The sequence below is a fragment of the Eumetopias jubatus genome, unplaced genomic scaffold (assembly GCF_037043125.1).
Source record: "Eumetopias jubatus isolate StellerSeaLion01/CBP00866 unplaced genomic scaffold, mEumJub1_p1.0 scaffold_16, whole genome shotgun sequence".
In the NCBI taxonomy this organism is placed as follows: Eukaryota; Metazoa; Chordata; class Mammalia; order Carnivora; family Otariidae; genus Eumetopias; species Eumetopias jubatus.
In genome coordinates, this window is record NW_028274822.1 from 53,260,088 (window position 1) to 53,280,253 (window position 20,166).

The window sequence follows — 20,166 nt, forward strand, 5'->3', positions numbered from 1 at the left end:
AATAAAGGCTAAACCACACGGCAAAACACTGGCAACAGTATCTGGGGAAAACTGAGCTTTTACCTGTAGGTTCCTCTTCAGTGACAATGATCTGCCCAGTCCAGGGTGCTGAAGGGCGACCTGAACAGAGATAAATGTAAAAATCATAAAACTCATAAATGCGGTTTCAACTGCACTCATAAACTAGCCATAGTAGTCACAAATTGGTTTGATACTAGTTTACTTACATATTTTCCTAATGAATCTTACTGAGCATATATATGGTGTTGTGCCTTCAAGGGACCCACAATCTTACAGAGCACAGAGCCCACCTATTTGGAGTCAATATTTCTGGAATTATACTTTCACAAGCAAGGTAAATAACCTATGTTCATTTACTGTTCAATACAGATCTCTGGAAACATGTACGTTCTCTCATCTCTTCTTAAGAGATAGCATGTATTTGGCAGAAATGTTTCTGGAACAATTACAAGTCCAGTAGTTATTTAACTGCATTAATGAAGCCAAAAGAGGAGGGGGAGAGGCTAATCCTACAGTACAGTTCAATGAAAGCAATTTCTTTCCATTATATTTTGAAAAGTGTTATCTACAAAGGAAACCAGTTTAGATCTGGAGTATGGAAAATGGGTGACATGGGCAGGAAAAGAGGAAAATCCATTTAAATTCATTTCATTCATTCATTCATTGAAGAGGAAATTCATTTCTGTGTTCCCACAAGTAATAGAAAGAGAGAATGGTTCAACTCCTGCTTTATCAACAGATGTTCACCATAGCTTGTAAAAAACCAGAAAGAGGATATGAAAGATAACCTATTTTCAACTCAAATCTTACTTTCATTGTAATTTATAAAAGAGGAGTAAATGAAAATATGAACTGGAATTAGGAAAGAGGTAGGGAAGTCAGATAGTAGGCGAAAAATAATCAGAGGCAATCAAGGAGCTTGACTGGAAAAAGTCTCCAGAGAAAAGGTATTTTACTTAGCTTTTTATGATGCCATACATGTACCTAAGTAAAGAATAACACTGCAAATATGACATAGACCAGTAGTTCTCAACTAGGATGATTTTGCCCCTCAGGGACATTTGGTAATGCCGGGAAACAATTTCGATTGTCACAGCAGGAGGAGGGGCGTTACTGGCATCTAGTAAGTAGAGGCCAGGAATGCTGCTTAGCATCCAACAATGCACAGGACAGCCCCCTATGACAAATAATTACCTGGCCTAAAATGTCTTAATAGGGTCAAGTTTGAAAAATCTGGTATAGTCTGAAGTGTTAATTTCTAACAATCTTTTAATGTCATTTTATGATCCCTATTACTGAGGATGCATATGGATTCCCACAAAACAAATGCAGAGCATAATTCAAGTACCATGGTTTTGACATTGAGACTTGGAGTTTAAATACATGAAAAGATTATTTTTGATTGTCTAATATGGTAACTCAAGTATACAGACATAATGTTGTAAATGTGTTTTTCCTTTGATATAAAGAAACTCACTGTGTTGAGTATTAATGCTCTAAGGGGCAAATTCTAGGTTAAGAAATTTACCTTATAATTTTAAGAATTAAAAGAAAAGTATATTTGGAGTGTGCTAATAAAATGAATAAAAATGCTTCCCAGACTTTTATCATATTTCAAACAGAATGCCCAGAACTCAGTTTAACAAGGGAAAGTCTTCTGAATCAAATAAAAGTAAGACAAAAAATAAAGCCCTTAGTGAAGACATAAGTCTAAAAACAAATTGGTTTTGGTTTTGGTTTTTTTTCCCCTGGGATTTTCTGATAGATAAAGGATTTCCTATTCTCTTCTCCCCCTAGTGGAAGGGGGAGGAATAACCTTGCAATGAGATCTAGTGTAGTTACGGGGAAAAAAAAAAAGGTTCAAGATCCTGAAAATTGAAAGATGCTTACTTTTAAGTCTAGCTTTCTCAGCTGGATCCAGAGCAGCCACAGGCTCAGAAACTCTAGATGGTAGACCTATTCCATTTTTATTCACAGCTCGAACTCGGAATATGTAAGAACGACCTTCTATCAACCCAGTAACTGGAAAACGAGCAAACTTCACAGGTGTATCATTGCATTGAGACCAGCTATCTGTACCCACCTCACACCTGAGGGAAAGAGAGTGATCAGAAAGAATATTAAAACAAGTATGACTAAATTAATAGCTCCAAAGCTGCAAACCCACCCAATTGCTTCAGATCTCCCTATAACCTACCCAGCTCAAGTGTAGTTCAATAGTTACTTAACTGCATGCACTTAGTTTCACTCAACTGCAGTGTGTATTCTTTAATAATAAAAATGCCTCAGATCCTTCCTAAACACGCATACTTCCTTTAAACTCTCTAAAAGCTGAGGGGCCTTGTGTGCTAAGCAGAAGAACTTTGGGGAAAAAACAGACACAGCAATGGGTAGGTATATACAATCTTTACACTGGAGAGACTGAGGGGGAGATCCCCCAAACATCTTCCTGGCTGACATCTTCAATTACCACTGGTGACTTCTTTGTCTTCTTTATGCATTTTCTTTTAAAAATAAAACTACTGTTTGAGAAAGTTAATACCTTAAATATACCTATTTATACTGTTGTTTGGAAAGAACGTGCTTTTTTTTCTTAAGTAATCTCTACATCCAATGTGGGGCTCAAACTCACAACCCTGAGATCAAGAGCTGTATGCTCCAGGATTGAGCCAGCCAGTCACCCCTGGAAAGAGCCCACTTGATGATCATTACATTCTGTGTGGGCAGAAGGGTGAGGAGAGTATTGTAACATATGTGTTTCTGAACAGATGAGACTGGTGAGATGCAGGGAAACTCTGAGGCCTGGCAGGGAGAGATTATGTGCTTGGAACCTCTGATTTCTAACTAGGTGCTTTTACAGCAGTTGGTGTCTGGATGGAGTGGTCACATCCTGGGAGACAAAGATGGCAGTTCATATTATGCTATTGGCCTGATCGAAAGGGGTTAGTGGCTCTCAGCGTGTGATTAAATTACACAGCATTAGGATTAAGTAACTCATCAGTTTTCATGAGCAGAGCACTGAACTTTTAGTTTATGTCACTTCACCAACATGGCTCCATGTCTAATTCCCAAATAATTTGCATGGGGGAGGGGGTTCCAACGGCAGTGCAAATGTGGTCAGGGCAAGAGGTTTCTCTGCTTCCTCAGCCTCACCCTTCCATTCTTTGATATAGACAATAGACATTTCCTCAACCTTATGTAAAGTGCTATGAAATATGGCTTCAATCCCTGATTCCCACCCTTAAATCTTGTCTTTGTAGAAATTCTGGAGCTGCTATGGGTAGGGTTTGGGAGGGAGCCGAGAGGCCTAGGGCATTTCTTCAAACTGCCCCTGTCTCCAGAGATTCTTCCTCTTTCCCTATGCAGATGCTGTCACGGTGATCCAGTGATAAAACAGTGTGCTTCCCAACCTTCATGTGGGCAGAAAGAAAGGCAGAAAGCAGCTGCTCTGGAGATGTCTACAGCATGTTGGAGCAGAAAGAACACAAATATATGGCCAGGCTGATATTTGAATTCTAGTCCTGCTACTTACTACCTGTGCAAATTTAGGCAACTTAGTGTTTTCTCACTAGCATGTGGCTTTGGGCCAGCAACTGTTTCCTACTTGTAGTAAGAGTATCTACCTTTCAAATGGTGGTTATGGTTAATGGTTAACGTATGTGATGTATTTAGAACAGTGCCGTGCACATAGGCAATGTTTAATAAATATTAGCTGCAATATAGTTATTTTTATTATGACTAAGCAAAATGTACTTCTGATTGGCCCTGGTCTTAACACTGATTAAGTTTGCAAATCCCTTGGAAATCTGCCAAAGACAATAAAGCAGTCTGTAAGGATGAAAAAGAATCTACCAAAACCTTCACAGTTCATCAGTACTAAATGACAAAGTAATGTGGAAGTATTTAGTATATGGTTAAATAGTATATGACTTACAAATATTTCTCTGGATGGTATTGAGCCCAATGGGCATATATTTACGTATTACCATAAGTACTTGGTTTAATATACCTTGGTACAAACCTGTTGTACCACAGTGGCACAGATTATATGTCCTTAGTGGTTTCTACAATTAGATTCTATTACTGAAAAATGAAAAGAGAATTGGAGCAACTATTTGAATAGAAACTAAGTCAGATAATAATGTATTTAGGTTGATAATCTAAATTTGTTGTATGTATTGTCCAAACTCACTGGATAATTAATGTGTAAGACCCAGTTACTATAAATATCAGAGGTTCTAAGTTTTGGAGAATGTAAATAGCAAAAACTTGTAGAAAGAACATAATTTAATACTATTGATATTTGTTATTTCTTTGTTTAACTTGAAACCACATCCTGTGAAATAAGTAAGATTTTGTTAGTATTCCTAAAGTATTATTCTTTAAATTATTTAATATTTTAAAATTCCTGACATACTAGGGATATGGACATTAAATATATTGGACACCAGCTGTTTCCAAAGTGGCCTCTATAAAGTCTACAAATTCATAGCATTCTTGCCAAATTAGTGACTTGCATTGGTAGTCAAGTTCAAAAATTATCTTTGGAATTTAGGTCAATAGATATGGGTGTGTGTGTGCGTGTGAGAGAGAGAGAGAGAGAGAGGCAGAGGGAGGGAGAGGGAGGGAGAGAGAGAGAGAGAGAGAGAAAGAGACAGACAGACAGACATAGAGAGAGAGAGAAAGAGAAAGAGGGAGAGGAGACCAGAAAAGAGAATATTTCACGTAGAAATGGTGGGAGAAATCAAGCATGTCTCTCTATGGCCAAATCCCTTGAACTGAAACTAGACTAAGTACTAACTTATCAATAAAATATCCCAGAATAGGACTCCCTCCATCCACAGCTGGCTGTTTCCAAGAGACGATGATGTAATCTTTGTTGGCATCCAAGCACACCACGTCCAAGGCAGAGGCTGGAGCTCCTTCAATCTCTGGATCAGCGTCTGTGGAGATACAGAAGGATCCCTTTAAGCCTCTCAGACAAGATCCATCAGAGTCTGGCAATCTCAGACTTGGTGCACACATTTCTTACCACATCCATAGTGGCTGCATCTTTGGCCCAAGCAGAGCGAGTTCTGATCTTAGAATTTGCTGACCAACATGAAAATCTGTGCTTTTCATCATCAGTACAAAGAACATTATGTTAGGGCTATAAAAAGGACTCATGACCTTTGCCTCATGGCCTTCGCCTGCCCAAAATGTTCTAAAGGAAAATATATATGGGGTGCCTGGGTGGCTCAGTCGGTTAAGCGTCTGCCTTCGTCTCAGATCACTATCCCAAGGGTCCTGGGATCGAGTCCCATGTCGGGCTCCCTGCTCAGCGGGGAGCCTGCTTCTCCCTCTCCCTCTGCTGCTCCCCCTGCTTGTGCTCTCTCTCTCTCTGTCAAATATAAATAAAATCTTCTAAAAAAATAAAAAATGAAGGAAAACAAACATGGAGATGTCAGGAATCGCTATCAGAAAAGTCTAAGGGAAGCTGAGCCAGAAAATCTGTTCTTAAGATATCTAGTGTGCAGTGTTACTCAGAAATACGAACTACTCCGAAGGGGAACACACAGCCCCCTCTGTCACCTTGTGGATGCATCACAAGAGAATACAAACCACGAAGCTTCGCCCATCCCTCTGCTGGGCACTCCCACTTTGGAAGAGAAAGGAAAACATTCACTTTAATCAAATGTTTGTTCCCAGACTGAGGACACTTGCAAAAGGAACTCTGATGCAATATCCACATCTGAGCATTGTTTATCCAAGTTTAGTAGAAGTCCAGGATTATACAAGAAGGAGAGGGCGGTTATTATTTATGAAATGAGATCCTCTGATAGTGCGTCTCCTCAGCAGTGTCTTCAGGCACAGCTAAATTAGTGAACCAGGGATGTTTTCAGGAGGAGAGCAAAGAGAATGAAAATAATGTCAATAGCCTTTTAAGTGGGAGGCAGGGTTCCTGGAGGTGGGGTCCACAGTGCCAATTCCTCCTGACCTGTGGTCCACCACTTCATAACCAGAGTTAACCGGACAGGAGGCTGAGACGTGTCAGAGCCACTCAACTCAAGGAAAACACTTCTGTTGACTGAACAAACACTTTTCTTTTACAACGAGCTACACTTCTGTAACTCATGAATTACTAAACCATTTGCAAATAAGGCAGAAATATTTGTGCACTTCTGAATTTGATAGGTTTGCATTGCCGGTGAAGAGCTCAAGTCACTTTGGTTTTGAATATTCTGTTTCTTGCCCCCCAAAAACCTGCAGGAAAGTGTTTTAGGCAACTTCTCTGGCATAAGTGCTCTACTAGAACATAACTAAATCATGGCTCCTAAAAGAAAGCATTTTGGTGGGGAGAAACTTCTTTGCTTTCAGGTTTTAAAGGACTGGATTGGGGGGCGAGCCTGCTGACGGTGAAGTTAGAGCAGAGCTAGAAAGGGGTTGAGATGCTGAGGTTAACAGGCATAAGTGGCAGAAGAGGGATGTTGGAAAGCCGCTCAGTTGGGAGGGGACATGTGGCAACCTTCACCCATGTCCTTTTGCTAACGGCCCATGATGTAACAACCAGGAATCCCCGGTCTAGCTTGCTGAATATCCACTGTATATAACAGAGCCCGGCAGACAGTAGGCGTCCAGGGAGCCATTTTTCAGCATATTTATAACATGGCCTGGACCATGCCATTCTTCGGGTGGGCTTAACAGTCTTTCTAAAAACAGGTTCTGTGTAGGAGCTGCTGGAAGCCAAATCCAAATACCGTGTTCTGTTGAGACACATCTGTGCTCATGGCTCTCAGCAGCTGCTCCAGGCTGCTTGACCGCAGCGCCCACTCAATCCGTGGCAACCCTCTTCCTAGCCTGTGCCCTCCTTTCTCCCAACCCTCCAAAATGCCAAAGTTTTTGTACATTTGATTAATTAGGGGAAAGATTAGCCTGCTACTCTTTATATCTTGATTTCTGACATAAGCTAATTATAACTTTTTTTCAAAATGTAACTATTATCTTTAGTATAAAAGCAGTGCCTGCTTGTAAAATATACGATAATCAAAAAATATATGTTTAAATCCCCTTTAATTCCATAATTTAGAGATAACTACTACTAACATATTGGCCCAGATGCTTCTAGATTTTTTTTCTATATTTATGAACTCAAAAATGATTGTTTTTGAAATAAAAATGGGACTGGACTATGCAGTTTCATGTTAATATATTTCCATATCAATAAATACAGATACACATCATTTGTTTTCATTCTTGTGTGTTATTCTGTTGTTTACATGGGGCATTTATTATACTTTATCCTATAATTCCCATGGATGGATGTCTAGATTTCTTCTAGTTTTTCCCAATACAAACATTTTTCTCACCTTTGCCCACTTAAGTTCCTAGAACTGGAATTGTTGGAAATGTGCACTATTGATACATAGTAGCAAAACATCCTGAGAAATGTTGAAACAATTAACACTCATCAGCAGTGTACAGATGTGCTATTCCCACCATCCTTCTATCCCAGTGGATTTTAAAAATCCTTTAAATCCTTGCAATATGATAGATTAAAATGTTACATCATTTCAATTTTCATTTCTTTGATTACTAGCGGAATTTTTTCATATATTTATTTGTCATTTGTAATTGTTTTTTCAAGACCTTTCTATTCCATCCTTTGCCACTTTATCATCTCTCTCCCTCTATGCGGTGGAGAGGATAGGGGAGGGAAGAATATATAAAATATAGAATTCTAGAGGAATATGTAATAAAATAGTAACATTGGAATAGCTTTTCTTCTTCTTTCTTTCCTTTTTTGTTTTTTGCTTTATTTATATGATCTATTTTTTTCACAAAGAACACACACTATCTATGTAATTAAATCCTGGCCAAATATGTGCAGCTCTGGAATGTGTTTCTGCAGACATATGGTGCTTTATACACTGATCGTTCTGGTTCAGAAGCTATTTTCTAAGCAGCAAAAATACCAGCACTCTAAAAATGCAATGAAATGGCCTATGCAGTTCAATATATACAGAGTTTTAAAAACACATGAAGTGTCATTTAAAACATGCTGGTAATTTCTTGGGATGCCTGGCTGGCTCAGGTGTTGGAGCACGTGACTCTTGATCTGGGGATTGCAAGTTCGAGCCCCATGTTGGGTGTAGAGATTACTTAAAAATAAAATCTTTACCAAAAAACCAACATGTTGGCAATTTCTTAAAAAGTTAAACATAAATTTAGCATATAACCCAGCAATTCCACTCGTAGGTCTCTACCCAAGAGAAATAAAAACATACCCATGAATACGGACACAAATGTTCATAGAAACAGTATTCATCATAGCCAAAGAGTGGAAACAATCCAACTGTCCCAAATGGTGAATGGATGGACAAAATGAGGTATTTCCATACATCGACATACTACTTAGCAATAAAAAGGAATGAACTGCTAATATGTGTTATAACATAAATGAACCTCAAAACATATGTTTTAATGAAAGAAGATAGATGTAAAAGTCCAAATACTATATCCAGAAATGTCCAGAGAAGGCCAACAGAGAGAATGTAGGTTAGTGGTTGCCTACGGGCTGGTCTGGGGATGACAGTGGGGAATGGGCAAAGAAATCCCTTTGGGGTGATGGAAATGTTCTTAAACTGGATGGTAGGTGATGGCTGCACACTCTGTAAATATTCTGAAAGCACTGTCCACTCAACATAGGTGAATCTTGCAGTTTATCAAGTACACCTCAACAAAGGCTTTTTTTTAAAAAAGAATCTAAAACACATCATTCAAAATAAACTTATAAGTGAAATATTTTCTAAAAGTTCTTAAGTTCACAAAGCAATTACTGAAATTTATCTTCCCAATTTTGTCTCTCCCATTTATCTTCTCAATTCTCTCACACCAACATCTGATAAATTTTAGAATCTTTCCATTTCCTTCTTTTGTGGATTTGAAAACTAGCTTAAGTATAAATTTCAAATTTCAATGCCTTCTCCCTTTCTATAGTCAGTAATGTGAAGCCTGGCCTAAATCTGGCAGAGAGCCACAATTCTGGATACAGGCACTGAGAAATGTTACTGAGAAAACCCTAGACTATGTCAGAGTTCCCAGACAAAGGCACAGAAGAACTGCCAAGGTCTAAATAACTAAGGTTTTTTCCTTGAGTCGCCAGAGACACCGTCTGGTTTAGGTAAGACAACTGAGAGCAGAGGCAAACACTTTGCTTTTTCAGTCCTTATCTAGCCAGGTTCATCCAGGTGGTTTGTCTACACAAACTTACTTGCTGAGGAGTTTCAGTGTGTCCATCTTCACAGTGATTTATCCAGAGGCTAGCATCTTTCTTCCCTCAGCGATAGCTGACTTTTCCCACCAGGCTTTTGTGTAGGAGAAAGTCTGACACATTTTCAGATGATGTAGATATTCATGTATTTTTATCAGTTGTTGATCCAGGACAGAATTCCACAATCATTATTTTTGACTGCAGGTGTATGTAGGCTGCTAACCATTCCCAGGATCCATTTTTTTGTTTGTTTGTTTCCTTTTAGTACTAGAAGTGCCAGCTTCAGCAGGCAACATGGCCACCCGACTGGACACATGATGCCCTAGCTTCCCTCACTGTGAGATGTGTGTGTTGGCTAAGTGTTCACCATGCAGAAGTGATGTGTGCAACTCTGCATCTCCCCCTGCATGTCCTTTCTCTCCTCTTCCCATAGGCTGGGATGGGAACATGGCATGGCACCATGGGGACAATGGAATAACGATGTAGATGGAACCTGGGACTCTGAACCACACTCCTATTTCTGAATTGATAGACATGGGAGAGAAATAAGCTTTTTTGTTTCATCAGCTTAGCTTATATCCTAATTAAAATCCTGGGTTAGGGCGCCTGGGTGGCTCAGTTGGTTGGGCGACTGCCTTCGGCTCAGGTCATGATCCCGGAGTCCCGGGATCGAGTCCCACATCGGGCTCCCTGCTCAGCAAAGGAGCCTGCTTCTCCCTCTGACCCTCCCCCCTCTCATGTACTCTCTCTCTCTCATTCTCACTCTCTCAAATAAATAAATAAATCTTTAAAAAAATTTATAAAATCCTGGGTTAGGCATCAGAAGATCTGTATCCTAGGTCCACTTCTGCTTTTAACTAACTGTGAGGCTTTGGTAAATCACTTTATTTTTCTGAACCTCAGCTTCTGCAACTTAAAATTAAAGGATTAGACTAGAATGGGAATCCTAACTTTTTCATACGATAGACTCTTTTGGCAGACTGACAAAGAAAGTCTAGAGGCCCCTTCTCGGAATAATGCTTTCAAATGCATAAAATAAAATACATGAGATTACCAAAGAAACTAAATATATTGAAATATAATATATTATAGTATAGTATATAATATATAGACCCTTTGGGAGTCTGTGGATCCCAGTTAAGGACATCTGACCTCTAAAGTTCCATTTTGATAAAAATTTCCTATGAGTTTATGATTCTATTTAGGACATGAGAGATTTAAAAAAATTAGTAAGTCTCCTATATTGTTTATATTTTAGTTGTCTATATATTATGATGGTTTGACACCTTAAAAACCTTTCTGACTGGGGAGACACTGCCCCTCCCAGGGCTAGCCAATTCTTAGAGATAGCAAGGGCTCAGCCAGGAGCATGCCTTTGATATGCAAAACTGACCAATCCAGAGCCATGCCTCCTCTATCTGGCTTGTGCACCCCAGGAGGCCATATTCCCCTGCCTTAATCATCCCAGGGCCAGGTAGCAGGCCACTAGGGACCACGCCTATAGTTTAGAGTGTACCAAAATGATTCAAACTAGCCAGTCCTAAACTGTTAATCCTGCCCTGCCTTGCCTTTCCCATAGAAACTCCAATAACAGCCATGGCCTAAGCTCTCCCCTCCCTCTTGCCCCTTATGCCTCCTGACCAACCCAACCTATGCTCATGTTTCCCCAGGTGACCCTATGTGGTGTGCTAAAACCTGTGAGTGTAATAAACTTAGTTTTCCTGAGCCTCTCCTGTGTCTCCTCTTGTGGACACCTGACTAACATCACAGAAGAGAACACAGAACACTGACCCTGAAGACTGTGTCAATGGTCTTCCAAATGCGCTGGGATCCCATGTAGAAATAACATCCCCACTTGCAGACAGCCAATCCACAGGCGAAGAAAGAAAGACTCCTAAAATCACACAGTTTGCCTTAAGGATTAAGTTGTAGCACCTTGTTTCCTAGTTCATTAAAGCTGAAACTATAAAGAAGGTGTCTGGAGTGAAATAATGAATTTGCTCCATGAAATAGATATTAAAGAGTAAATCCCCTGTAGCACATCACTCTTTTATTGTAGCTTCCATAAACTGAAATGGCTTTTCATATTGTTGGGATGTAGCATCTCTCCTCGAACATCTACAGAGAGCTGCCCTGGTGACTCACTGAAGATAAAGAAAGTCCTGACATTAGTGATAGTAACACAGTCCAGAAGCTAGTTAGCTTTGGGTTGGTGCCTCAGGGTTAACCTTTTTATACTGGGTCTAATTTTACTGGAAGTTAATAACTCTATGCCATGTATTTTGGAAGAATTTTCAAATGGACCTTTCATCATTACAAAAAACCTGTCTGGATAGATTGATTTGGCCTCAGTGTTTTAAACATTCTTGGGTGTTCTGCTTTTTGCTGGGTCTTACCTCGAACAAAGACATAAGCACTATATTGTTCATAATATTCTCCCATTCGTACACGGATTGTGTAAAGGCCTTCATCTTCTTTGTTGAGATGAGAAAATGTCAGTGTTGCTCGATCTCCGCTCCAAAGTGTTTGAACCCATTTGGATGAAGAAACAGGTGCTCCTGGAAATTTTTTTAAAATGTAAGAAAATTAACTCAGTTTCCCCCCATTGCTCCCTTCTTTTTCTATCCCTCCCTCTCTCTCTCTCTCTCTGCTTCTTCTTCTATATTGAAAGCTATTTGACTGTTAGTAGAGGTCTCTAGGGCTTTGAGCCATTCTGCCATGCTTATATTGATAAAAAATGCTGTATCAGAAGTGAAGGGACCAGGGCCAAATATAAAATCTGCAGGGTCCAGTGCAAAATGAAATTGCAAAGCCCCTGTTCAAAAAGCAAAGAAAAAAATACAGTTACAGGTACTAAAATATAAGGCTTTTTCCTCTAAAAATATTTTACTATATATAAAATATAATTGGGGTAACACAAATTGCAAAAAAATATTTTCATGCCATAATTTTATATACAAAAATAATTTTTTATTAATGTAATACCTTGATTGATAATAAGATATTTCAGGCTTGCTTTTCTGCAAATTCAGTTATTAGGTCATCAGATTTATACTTTTGGCAACTTCCTTTTAAGTCAATATAATTGAGGGGCACCTGGATGGCTCAGTCAGTTCAGTGGCCAACTCTTGATTTCTGCTCAGGTCATGATCTCAGAGTCATGAAATTGAGCCCCACAATTGGGTCTGTACTCAGGCAGAGTCTACTTGTCCCTTTCCCTCCCCTTCTGCCCCTCCCCCCTCACTCCCTCATCCCCCCACCCCCACCAAATAAATAAATAAATCTTTAAAAAAAAGTAACATCAGTCACTCTTTACAAATGCAAGATCAGAAATGAGTTGATAATCTTTAAATTTTGAGAAGGATCTTTCTGCTGATGCAACTATTACTGCAGCTGTTAAGAAATTGCATACTAAAAATATCACATAGTTTTATACTATACAGCATTATATAGATAAATTCTTATAAAGTTAACATTGGGTTAACTTTCTGATAAATTATTTCAAAATATAAATTTTAGTACTCTAGAGCTAATGATTCTTAAGGAACAAAATTTCTAAAAAAATTTGATTTCATATAGATCAGTTTCACATAAGTCTGAATTTAATTTTAAATGTAATTTTACATAATAATATTTTGATATTTTCTCTATCATGTTCTATAACTTGTGGATGTTATACAAGAAACTGAAAATGATTTGTATATAATCCAAATGTCTGTTTATGCATTCTATTCACTGTATCTTTAATTACAAGGAAAAAATAATTTTAAGATTATCTTCCTTATTAATAATTGCTTCATCCACAGTTTCATATGAAAAAAGTGTTCTCTTTCATTGAATGCGACAATCTTTAAGCTTAATTTACATTTCTAAGCCTCTGAATATTTGCTGTGCCTTGTTATAGCAGTTTTCAATACCAGGGATTTTCAACTCTGAAGAATTCCAACAACTGCTTCATATGCTTTACTTCAATGTCTATACACGTGATTTTATTTTGTAGTATTTTACTGACAAAGTTTACTGCCTGGTTGCTGGTAGTTCCTGTCTGGATGCTCAGGTCAATAAGTTAGTATTTGTGCAGATGCCACAGAAATGAGCTCTGGGGAAGGAGGGCTGGGCTGGCAAGCTCCGACTCTGTTCCAACTGTAGGTTCCCATGCTGCCCCCCACTTGGAGCCCCTTCCCTTCCCTAGGGCCATGTTCGCCATCCACAGTGCTTTTGCCATTATTGGCTTCGGTCTCGACCCAGATGTTCCAGACTGCCCCAGGTACCTGTGTGCACAACTGAAGTTCAGGCCAACTGCTTGGTGAGCATGCTGCTTTCTGCCCACCATGTCGAGGGGTCAGTGGCCATGCTCCATAGTCCCACTGGACTTCCGTGGACTTCCCTTAATTTTACTAAATAAAATTAACTTATAAAATGAATAGATCAGTAATTTATAAAAATGCATTTTTGTAATGCTTTCCACAGATTACTTGGTGATAAGAAATTATAACCTCCACAAATATATTATCAAAGTTCTGCTACTTTGATATATGTATAAAAACTCTTTCAACATCCAGTGGGTTATGCCTTCTAATGTCCAGATTCTGCCAGTTCTGATAAACAGGTCTGTGGTCTTATGGAAGCTCGTGCTCGGGTGTCAAGCCCCGTCTGCCACCTTCTGTGAATAAGAACCAAAGTGAGAATTCATCATAAAGGCTCACCATTTCGGTACCACTGGATCTCTGGCTGGAAATGCTTAATTTCAGGAGTGATAACTACACGGCAGCCTAGACTCATTGTCTCTCCCTCTCTTCCAAAAGACACATCAAATTTGTCATCAAAGTGGATCTCAAACTTGGATGCATAACCATAAGGTGTCACGCCAACTGGGTACAACAAAAACAAACATCAGCAATTTGTTTTTTTTCTTATCAAAGAGACACTAGCATTTTAATAAGCAGTCACAACAAACATTGATCAAATGAACTCTCTGGGCAAAAATTAAGTCTTATAAAGAAGTACAAAGCACATTCCCATATATTATGATGTGAAATGGAAATTCTTGCTTCATTGGTCAGATAAGCTCAATATTTATTTTTATAATTGCAATGAATAGAATTTTAAGGGGCAGGCTTAATACCTCACATAGCACGTAAATGAATACCACATTTAGCTCAGACTTAAATACTTAGCACAATATATGCACTTTTTAGATTCCTAGTTCATTTAAAACTCAACTGCTGTACTCTCCAGACAAACAGTCAGATCAATCCCTCAGAGTATAAAAATAGTTTTCCAACTTATTGGAGAAATTTATTGCTTCAGGGCGCCTGGGTGGCTCAGATGGTTAAGCGTCTGCCTTCGGCTCAGGTCATGATCCCAGGGTTCTGGGATCAAGTCCCACATCGGGCTCCCTGCTCCTTGGGAGCCTGCTTCTCCCTCTGCTTCTCTCTCTCTCTCTCTCTCTGTCTCTCATGAATAAATAAATAAAATCTTAAAAAAAAAGAAATTTATTGCTTCAGTGTCTTTAATGATCTGAGTGAGAAAAAAATAAGAAATTTCAAACTGAAAAGTTTATAATATTGTGACTTTAAAAAATATTTTTCTTAGAAATATCTTACTTACAGATTGAGTAAATACCTGCATCATAAACCCTCCCAGGTTTTATTTTCTCTTTTCTCAAGGGAAAGAGCTTGGGAAAATAATGACTCCGTTAACGGGTTACCATGCCACATACTTGAATTTGACAAGTCGTCTAATCCTTACAAAACCCCCATGGCACAGATATGTTTTTCCTTCTCTTTCAGATGAGAATGGAGAAGTTCACAAAAATAATACACAGCTAATGTCCAGGTTTCAAAGGTATTATGTGTGAAATTGAAATTCAAACCCATAGCTGCCTGACTCTAAAATGTAGGCCCTGTCTCTCATATTTTATTTCTCCTCCTAATACCTCTTAGAATTAGTTTGAAAATGCAAGCTAAAATTTACTGAGTTCAACTTGTGCCAAGTATTGTTCCCAGTGTTAAATATCTATTAACTCAAACCTCATAATAGCTCTCTCGGGTAAGTTCCATTATCATCTCTCTGTTTTATAGATGAGGAAACAGAAGCATAGGGAGGCCAAATTAACTGCCCACAATGACCCTGTAGAGCCAGGATTGACACTGGCAGGCTGTTTCCAGAAGCTGCGCTCTCCAGCAATCCATAATATTGCCTTGAATCTGTGTGTCCTCTGGCAACCACTAACCAAGAGTGAAACAACACCTCTTTGAAGCACAGGTTCCATCTGCCCCACTTCTATAGGATGTCCCACTAAGATCGAAAGGGAAACAATTCAATCAGACCTTGCTGTTTGGGAAGCCAGGCTGGCTCCAAAGCTGCCTTAGGGAGTAGAGATAAGAGTTACAAAATAATAAGGGTTAGGTCGGGGTTTGGCAAATCTGTCAGCTGGATCTGGACTGCCTCCTGCTTTGTACCATTAGAAATAATTTTTCAATTTTTTAATGGTTGAGATAGAATCAAAAGAAGAAGACTATTTTGTGACACAGGCAAAGTCATAGGAAATTCAAATTTCAATGTTCATAAATAAGGTTTTATTGGAACACAGCCATGCTCATTTATTTACCTACTGTCTATGGTGACTTTTTTTTTTTAAGATTTTTTATTTATTTATTTGAGAGAGAGAGAGAATGAGAGATAGAGAGCATGAGAGGGAAGAGGGTCAGAGGGAGAAGCAGACTCCCTGCTGAGCAGGGAGCCCGATGTGGGACTCGATCCCGGGACTCCAGGATCATGACCTGAGCCGAAGGCAGTCGCTTAACCAACTGAGCCACCCAGGCGCCCTATGGTAAATTTGTGTTGCAATGGTGGCATTGAGTAGTTGTGACAAAGACCATAGGGCCCACAAAGTCTAAAGTATTTACAATCCTAATGTATTTACAATTTACAAATTACAGTTAGTTTACAAATTATAATTACAGGAGTCCTTTGCAGAAAATGCCAACTCCTGTCTTAGAATATGGTTTAGAGGGACACCTGGGTGGCTCAGTCAGTTAAGCATCTGACTCTTGATTTTGGCTCAGGTCACGGTCTTGGGGTCATGAGATCAAGCCCTGCCTCGGCTTGTGCTGGGCGTGGAGCCTGCTTAAGATTCTCTCTCTTGGGCACCTGGGTGGCTCAGTTGGTTAAGCGACTGTCTTCAGCTCAGGTCATGATACTGGAGTCCCTGGATCGAGTCCCGCATTGGGATCCCTGCTCGGCAGGGAGTCTACTTCTCCCTCTGACCCTCCCCCCTCTCATGTGCTCTCTCTCTCAAATAAATAAATAAAATCTTAAAAAAAAAAAGATTCTCTCTCTCCCTCTTCCTCTACTCCCCCACCCCACCAAAAAAAAAAAAAAAAAAAAGAATATGGTTTAGAGTTAGAAAGACCAACTTTTAAGTCCCTACTCTACCCTTATGTGTGGTTTTGTCTCATGATTTAACCTCTCTAAAACTATTTACTCATCTGCATAGCACAGATAAAAGACACCTATTTTATAAGCTTTGGTAGAGCATTAAATGATCATTGCATATAACAAAATGTCTTAGTGTGCTGTCTGGTACAACTGATCAATATATATTAACTATCAGAACAGAACCACGGGCAGGAAGCTTTATCTATATTTATCAGCATATTCCAAGCACCTAAACCAGTACCCAGGACATAGTAGATGTTCAATAAATATTAGTTGAATAAATGAAAAAAGTCCTCTGTTTTCTATGTGGGGAACAACTGCACTCAATTCAGGGACCAGTCAGAGGAGAATTTGAAAGATCAAGAAGTTAGAGAAGTAAGGGTGAGCTGGGCTTTTAGACCCTAGTTTGATGGAGAAGAGAGAAATGGGAGAAATATGGATGCTGATACGGCAGTGGGAATGAGCAGGATACATTCAGATGATTGTGAAATAAATGATTAATAAACCTGTCTTAGGGACAATGGGAGATAAGTCATAGTTTCAAAATGTTCAACTATTCTATCTCAGTATGAGTCAAATGATGGGAGAAAAACACAATTTGGGGTGTGTTCCTCCCTCACTCCTACCGATCATTCCCTCCCACCCACCCATGGGATTGATACTAAAGATTAAAACTTGGAATATTAAAATTAGGAGCCATCCCACAAAATTGATGGAACAGGTCATCTACGGACATCAAACTAACCAGTTAGGTGAAAAACTGACCCATGAGAAAGTATCTTCCTCAAGCATTTTCAAAACTATCACTTATTTTTAATGTTCAGAAAATAAGTTCAGGCTTGACTACCTTTTTCAGTCTGATCACCATAAGCATCAAATTATCTGAACAACCATGAGGGTTTTACTTTTATTGGTTCCTATGAAAAGATGTTCTGATATAGGTGAAATGATTGAAGTTCACAAATTACCACAGATCAGAATATTTTTAATAGTTTGTTATTAAAGAAAATTTAGATATTTTATTTATTTATTTATTTATTTATTTATTTATTTATTTATTTATTTTCAGAGAGGGAGATGAGGACAGGAAGAGGGAGAGAGAGAATCTTAAGCAGGCTCCATGCCCAGTGTGGAGTCCAACACGGGGTTTGATGTCACGACCCTGAGACTATGACCTGAACCGAAATCAAGAGTCGGATGCTTAACCGACTGAGTCACCCAGGAGCCCTTAGATTTCATTTTAAATTGCACTTCATAAATTAGTGTATTTATTTATTCATTCATTATCAAATACCTATTCTGTGTCAGGCGTTGGGGTTTAGAGATAAAAGGTCCAGCTTTGCCTTCAAGTGGCTTGGAGCTCGGTGAGAGAAAGACACAAGAGTTAACAGTGTGCAGCGTGATGGATGCTGTGGTGGAGGTGCTGCGGTCTCCTGGGGACACCTAACCCTGACTGGGTCGACTTGTGGGTGGCAGTGGGAGTCAGACATGAATTTCTCCAGGAGGTGATGCTGACGTGGATGCTCTGATACAGGACAGACTTGTGGGGGGGGGGGTGAGCATGGTTAAATCTCGCTGCCCAGGTTTGTGTAATGATCTTTTTCAGTTTAATACAGAAAGACTTAAAAACACTTGCCAGTTTTAGCCCATAATATCTGGGCTTTTATAAAACCAGAACGAAGCAGTTACATTCAGAAGGAGAATAGTAACCAAGAATCTAAAAAATAAAACCCAGCATAGATGGCTATTATATACATACTACCATATATTATAATAATCCTCTCTTTTATTTCAGCATTATAGAATGGCTTATTCTGCTGTATTTTAAATAGAGATGACACTTAGCAAATATATTTTTAAACTTACAGCTGAGGGGCAGGGTGGAAACCCCAGCATGGAAGCGAGTCTCATCAAACTCTCCCTTATATCCTAGAAAAGAAAGCAGAAATGCATGTGAACTGCTGCCTGATTTATTTTTTATCAATGAGAATAAATTTTTAAAAATACACTTTGAATAAAACAAGTGCAGCAAACCTACTCTTTACCACGACCGAAGCATATGCTGAAAGCTCTCCTTTAACGTTCATCGCAGAGGCCCGGTACTGAGCAGTGTCTTCAAAATCACATCTGAAAGGACAGATGGAGATGAGTGACCATCGCTACAAGCTGTTCTTCTATCAAGGATCTCTTTGCTAACATGGCACACTGCAAATCACTGGCCAGCACGTGGCTCGGGGGACTTTTGATGAAGCTGTCTTGGATCCAGCTCCCTGTGGGATTCTATATAACGCAGGATACCTACTACAGTTTCAAGCCAGGAGCACAGTATGGGAGGAGGACGCCTACAGCACTGTGACCTTGCCCAGGTTCATTTAAAATGTCCAAAAAAAACCCATGTCAACAAACTGTTAAAGCACATAAATTACAGCAGGAACAGTATTATGATTAACTGGTCTAAAGTGGTGTCAGGAGCAGAAAATGTCTGCCCATGCAGGTAACTTCCCAGAGCACCCCATGGGTACAACTTTCCTGCTGGCCTCCCTCAGGGAGAGTTTCAGTCTGGGGGCAACAGGGCGACAGAGAGGGAAAGACACAGTCTCCCCTACAGGACTCCCGCAGGCTCCCTGAGCTACAAACCGGATCCGGGTCTGTCTAATGTGTGGTTCGGTGTTCTAGCTTCAAAGTGCAAATATGGTGTTTATCTCTCAACTCAACTAAGGTTCAGGTCACACTTGGAATTTCAGCCCACAGCACAGCACAGCAGCTCCATTTAGAAGTTCCTACAAGTTATAATACAGAAATCGGGATAGGTTTAATAATGGAGTAAGAGAAAGAATGATCTCACAGAGATGAACAAGCTAAGATTTCAAAGCAGGTTGTTTTGTGTCTTATCACAACCAGTGTCTGTGTTCCTCGTTGACCTTCTGGATTTAGTGTCATTTCTAAAAACTGATTTCTCGTTGAAATTTTATGGACATCAATGGAACTCCAGGAAGGTCAATATGGTTGCCTTTCTCATAATTATTTAATTATAAAGCAAACACATAGCTCACTGCAGCCTCAGTAGAACCACCAAATGGCAGAACTGAAGTGACTTTAGGTCAAGGTCAGTGCTTGGACAATGTCCCAGGGCCCTAGGGTCCTGCTTGAAACCCAGTATCATGTGTGTCATCTGCTCTGATCAGAATGATGTAAATTTTACTTTGACATCTCAGCATGTCATGGTTTCATGTGAACTAAAAATGGTGGGACTTCTTCATCCACATAACCAGAATTGCATTCAAAACCATATTAGGAGATAGATTAAATGTTTGAGGACTTAGAAATTTTGAGGTGGGTTTGGCTTTCAAATTTTGCTTTGGATTTTGCTTTAAAAACATTCCCCTGTCCAGTCCTGCCTCCATCTGCAGGCTGACAGGGTGGGTGCATAGTTTCCCACACTTCCTGGGGAG

At 39.4% G+C, this 20,166-nt stretch overlaps 1 protein-coding gene across 1 annotated transcript in view; it reads right to left on the reverse strand.

Moving 5' to 3' along the window:
• MYOM1 (myomesin 1) overlaps positions 1–20,166 on the reverse strand; it is a 149,231-nt gene that overhangs the window by 74,556 nt on the left and 54,509 nt on the right. The window contains exons 7-13 of the mRNA XM_028092355.2: positions 18,753–18,841; positions 18,581–18,643; positions 13,978–14,142; positions 11,668–11,829; positions 4,823–4,964; positions 1,912–2,111; positions 64–120 (exon numbers count right to left, since the gene is read on the reverse strand). Coding sequence (XP_027948156.1) covers positions 64–120; positions 1,912–2,111; positions 4,823–4,964; positions 11,668–11,829; positions 13,978–14,142; positions 18,581–18,643; positions 18,753–18,841 — 878 coding nt within the window. The remainder of the gene's footprint in view (positions 1–63; positions 121–1,911; positions 2,112–4,822; positions 4,965–11,667; positions 11,830–13,977; positions 14,143–18,580; positions 18,644–18,752; positions 18,842–20,166) is intronic.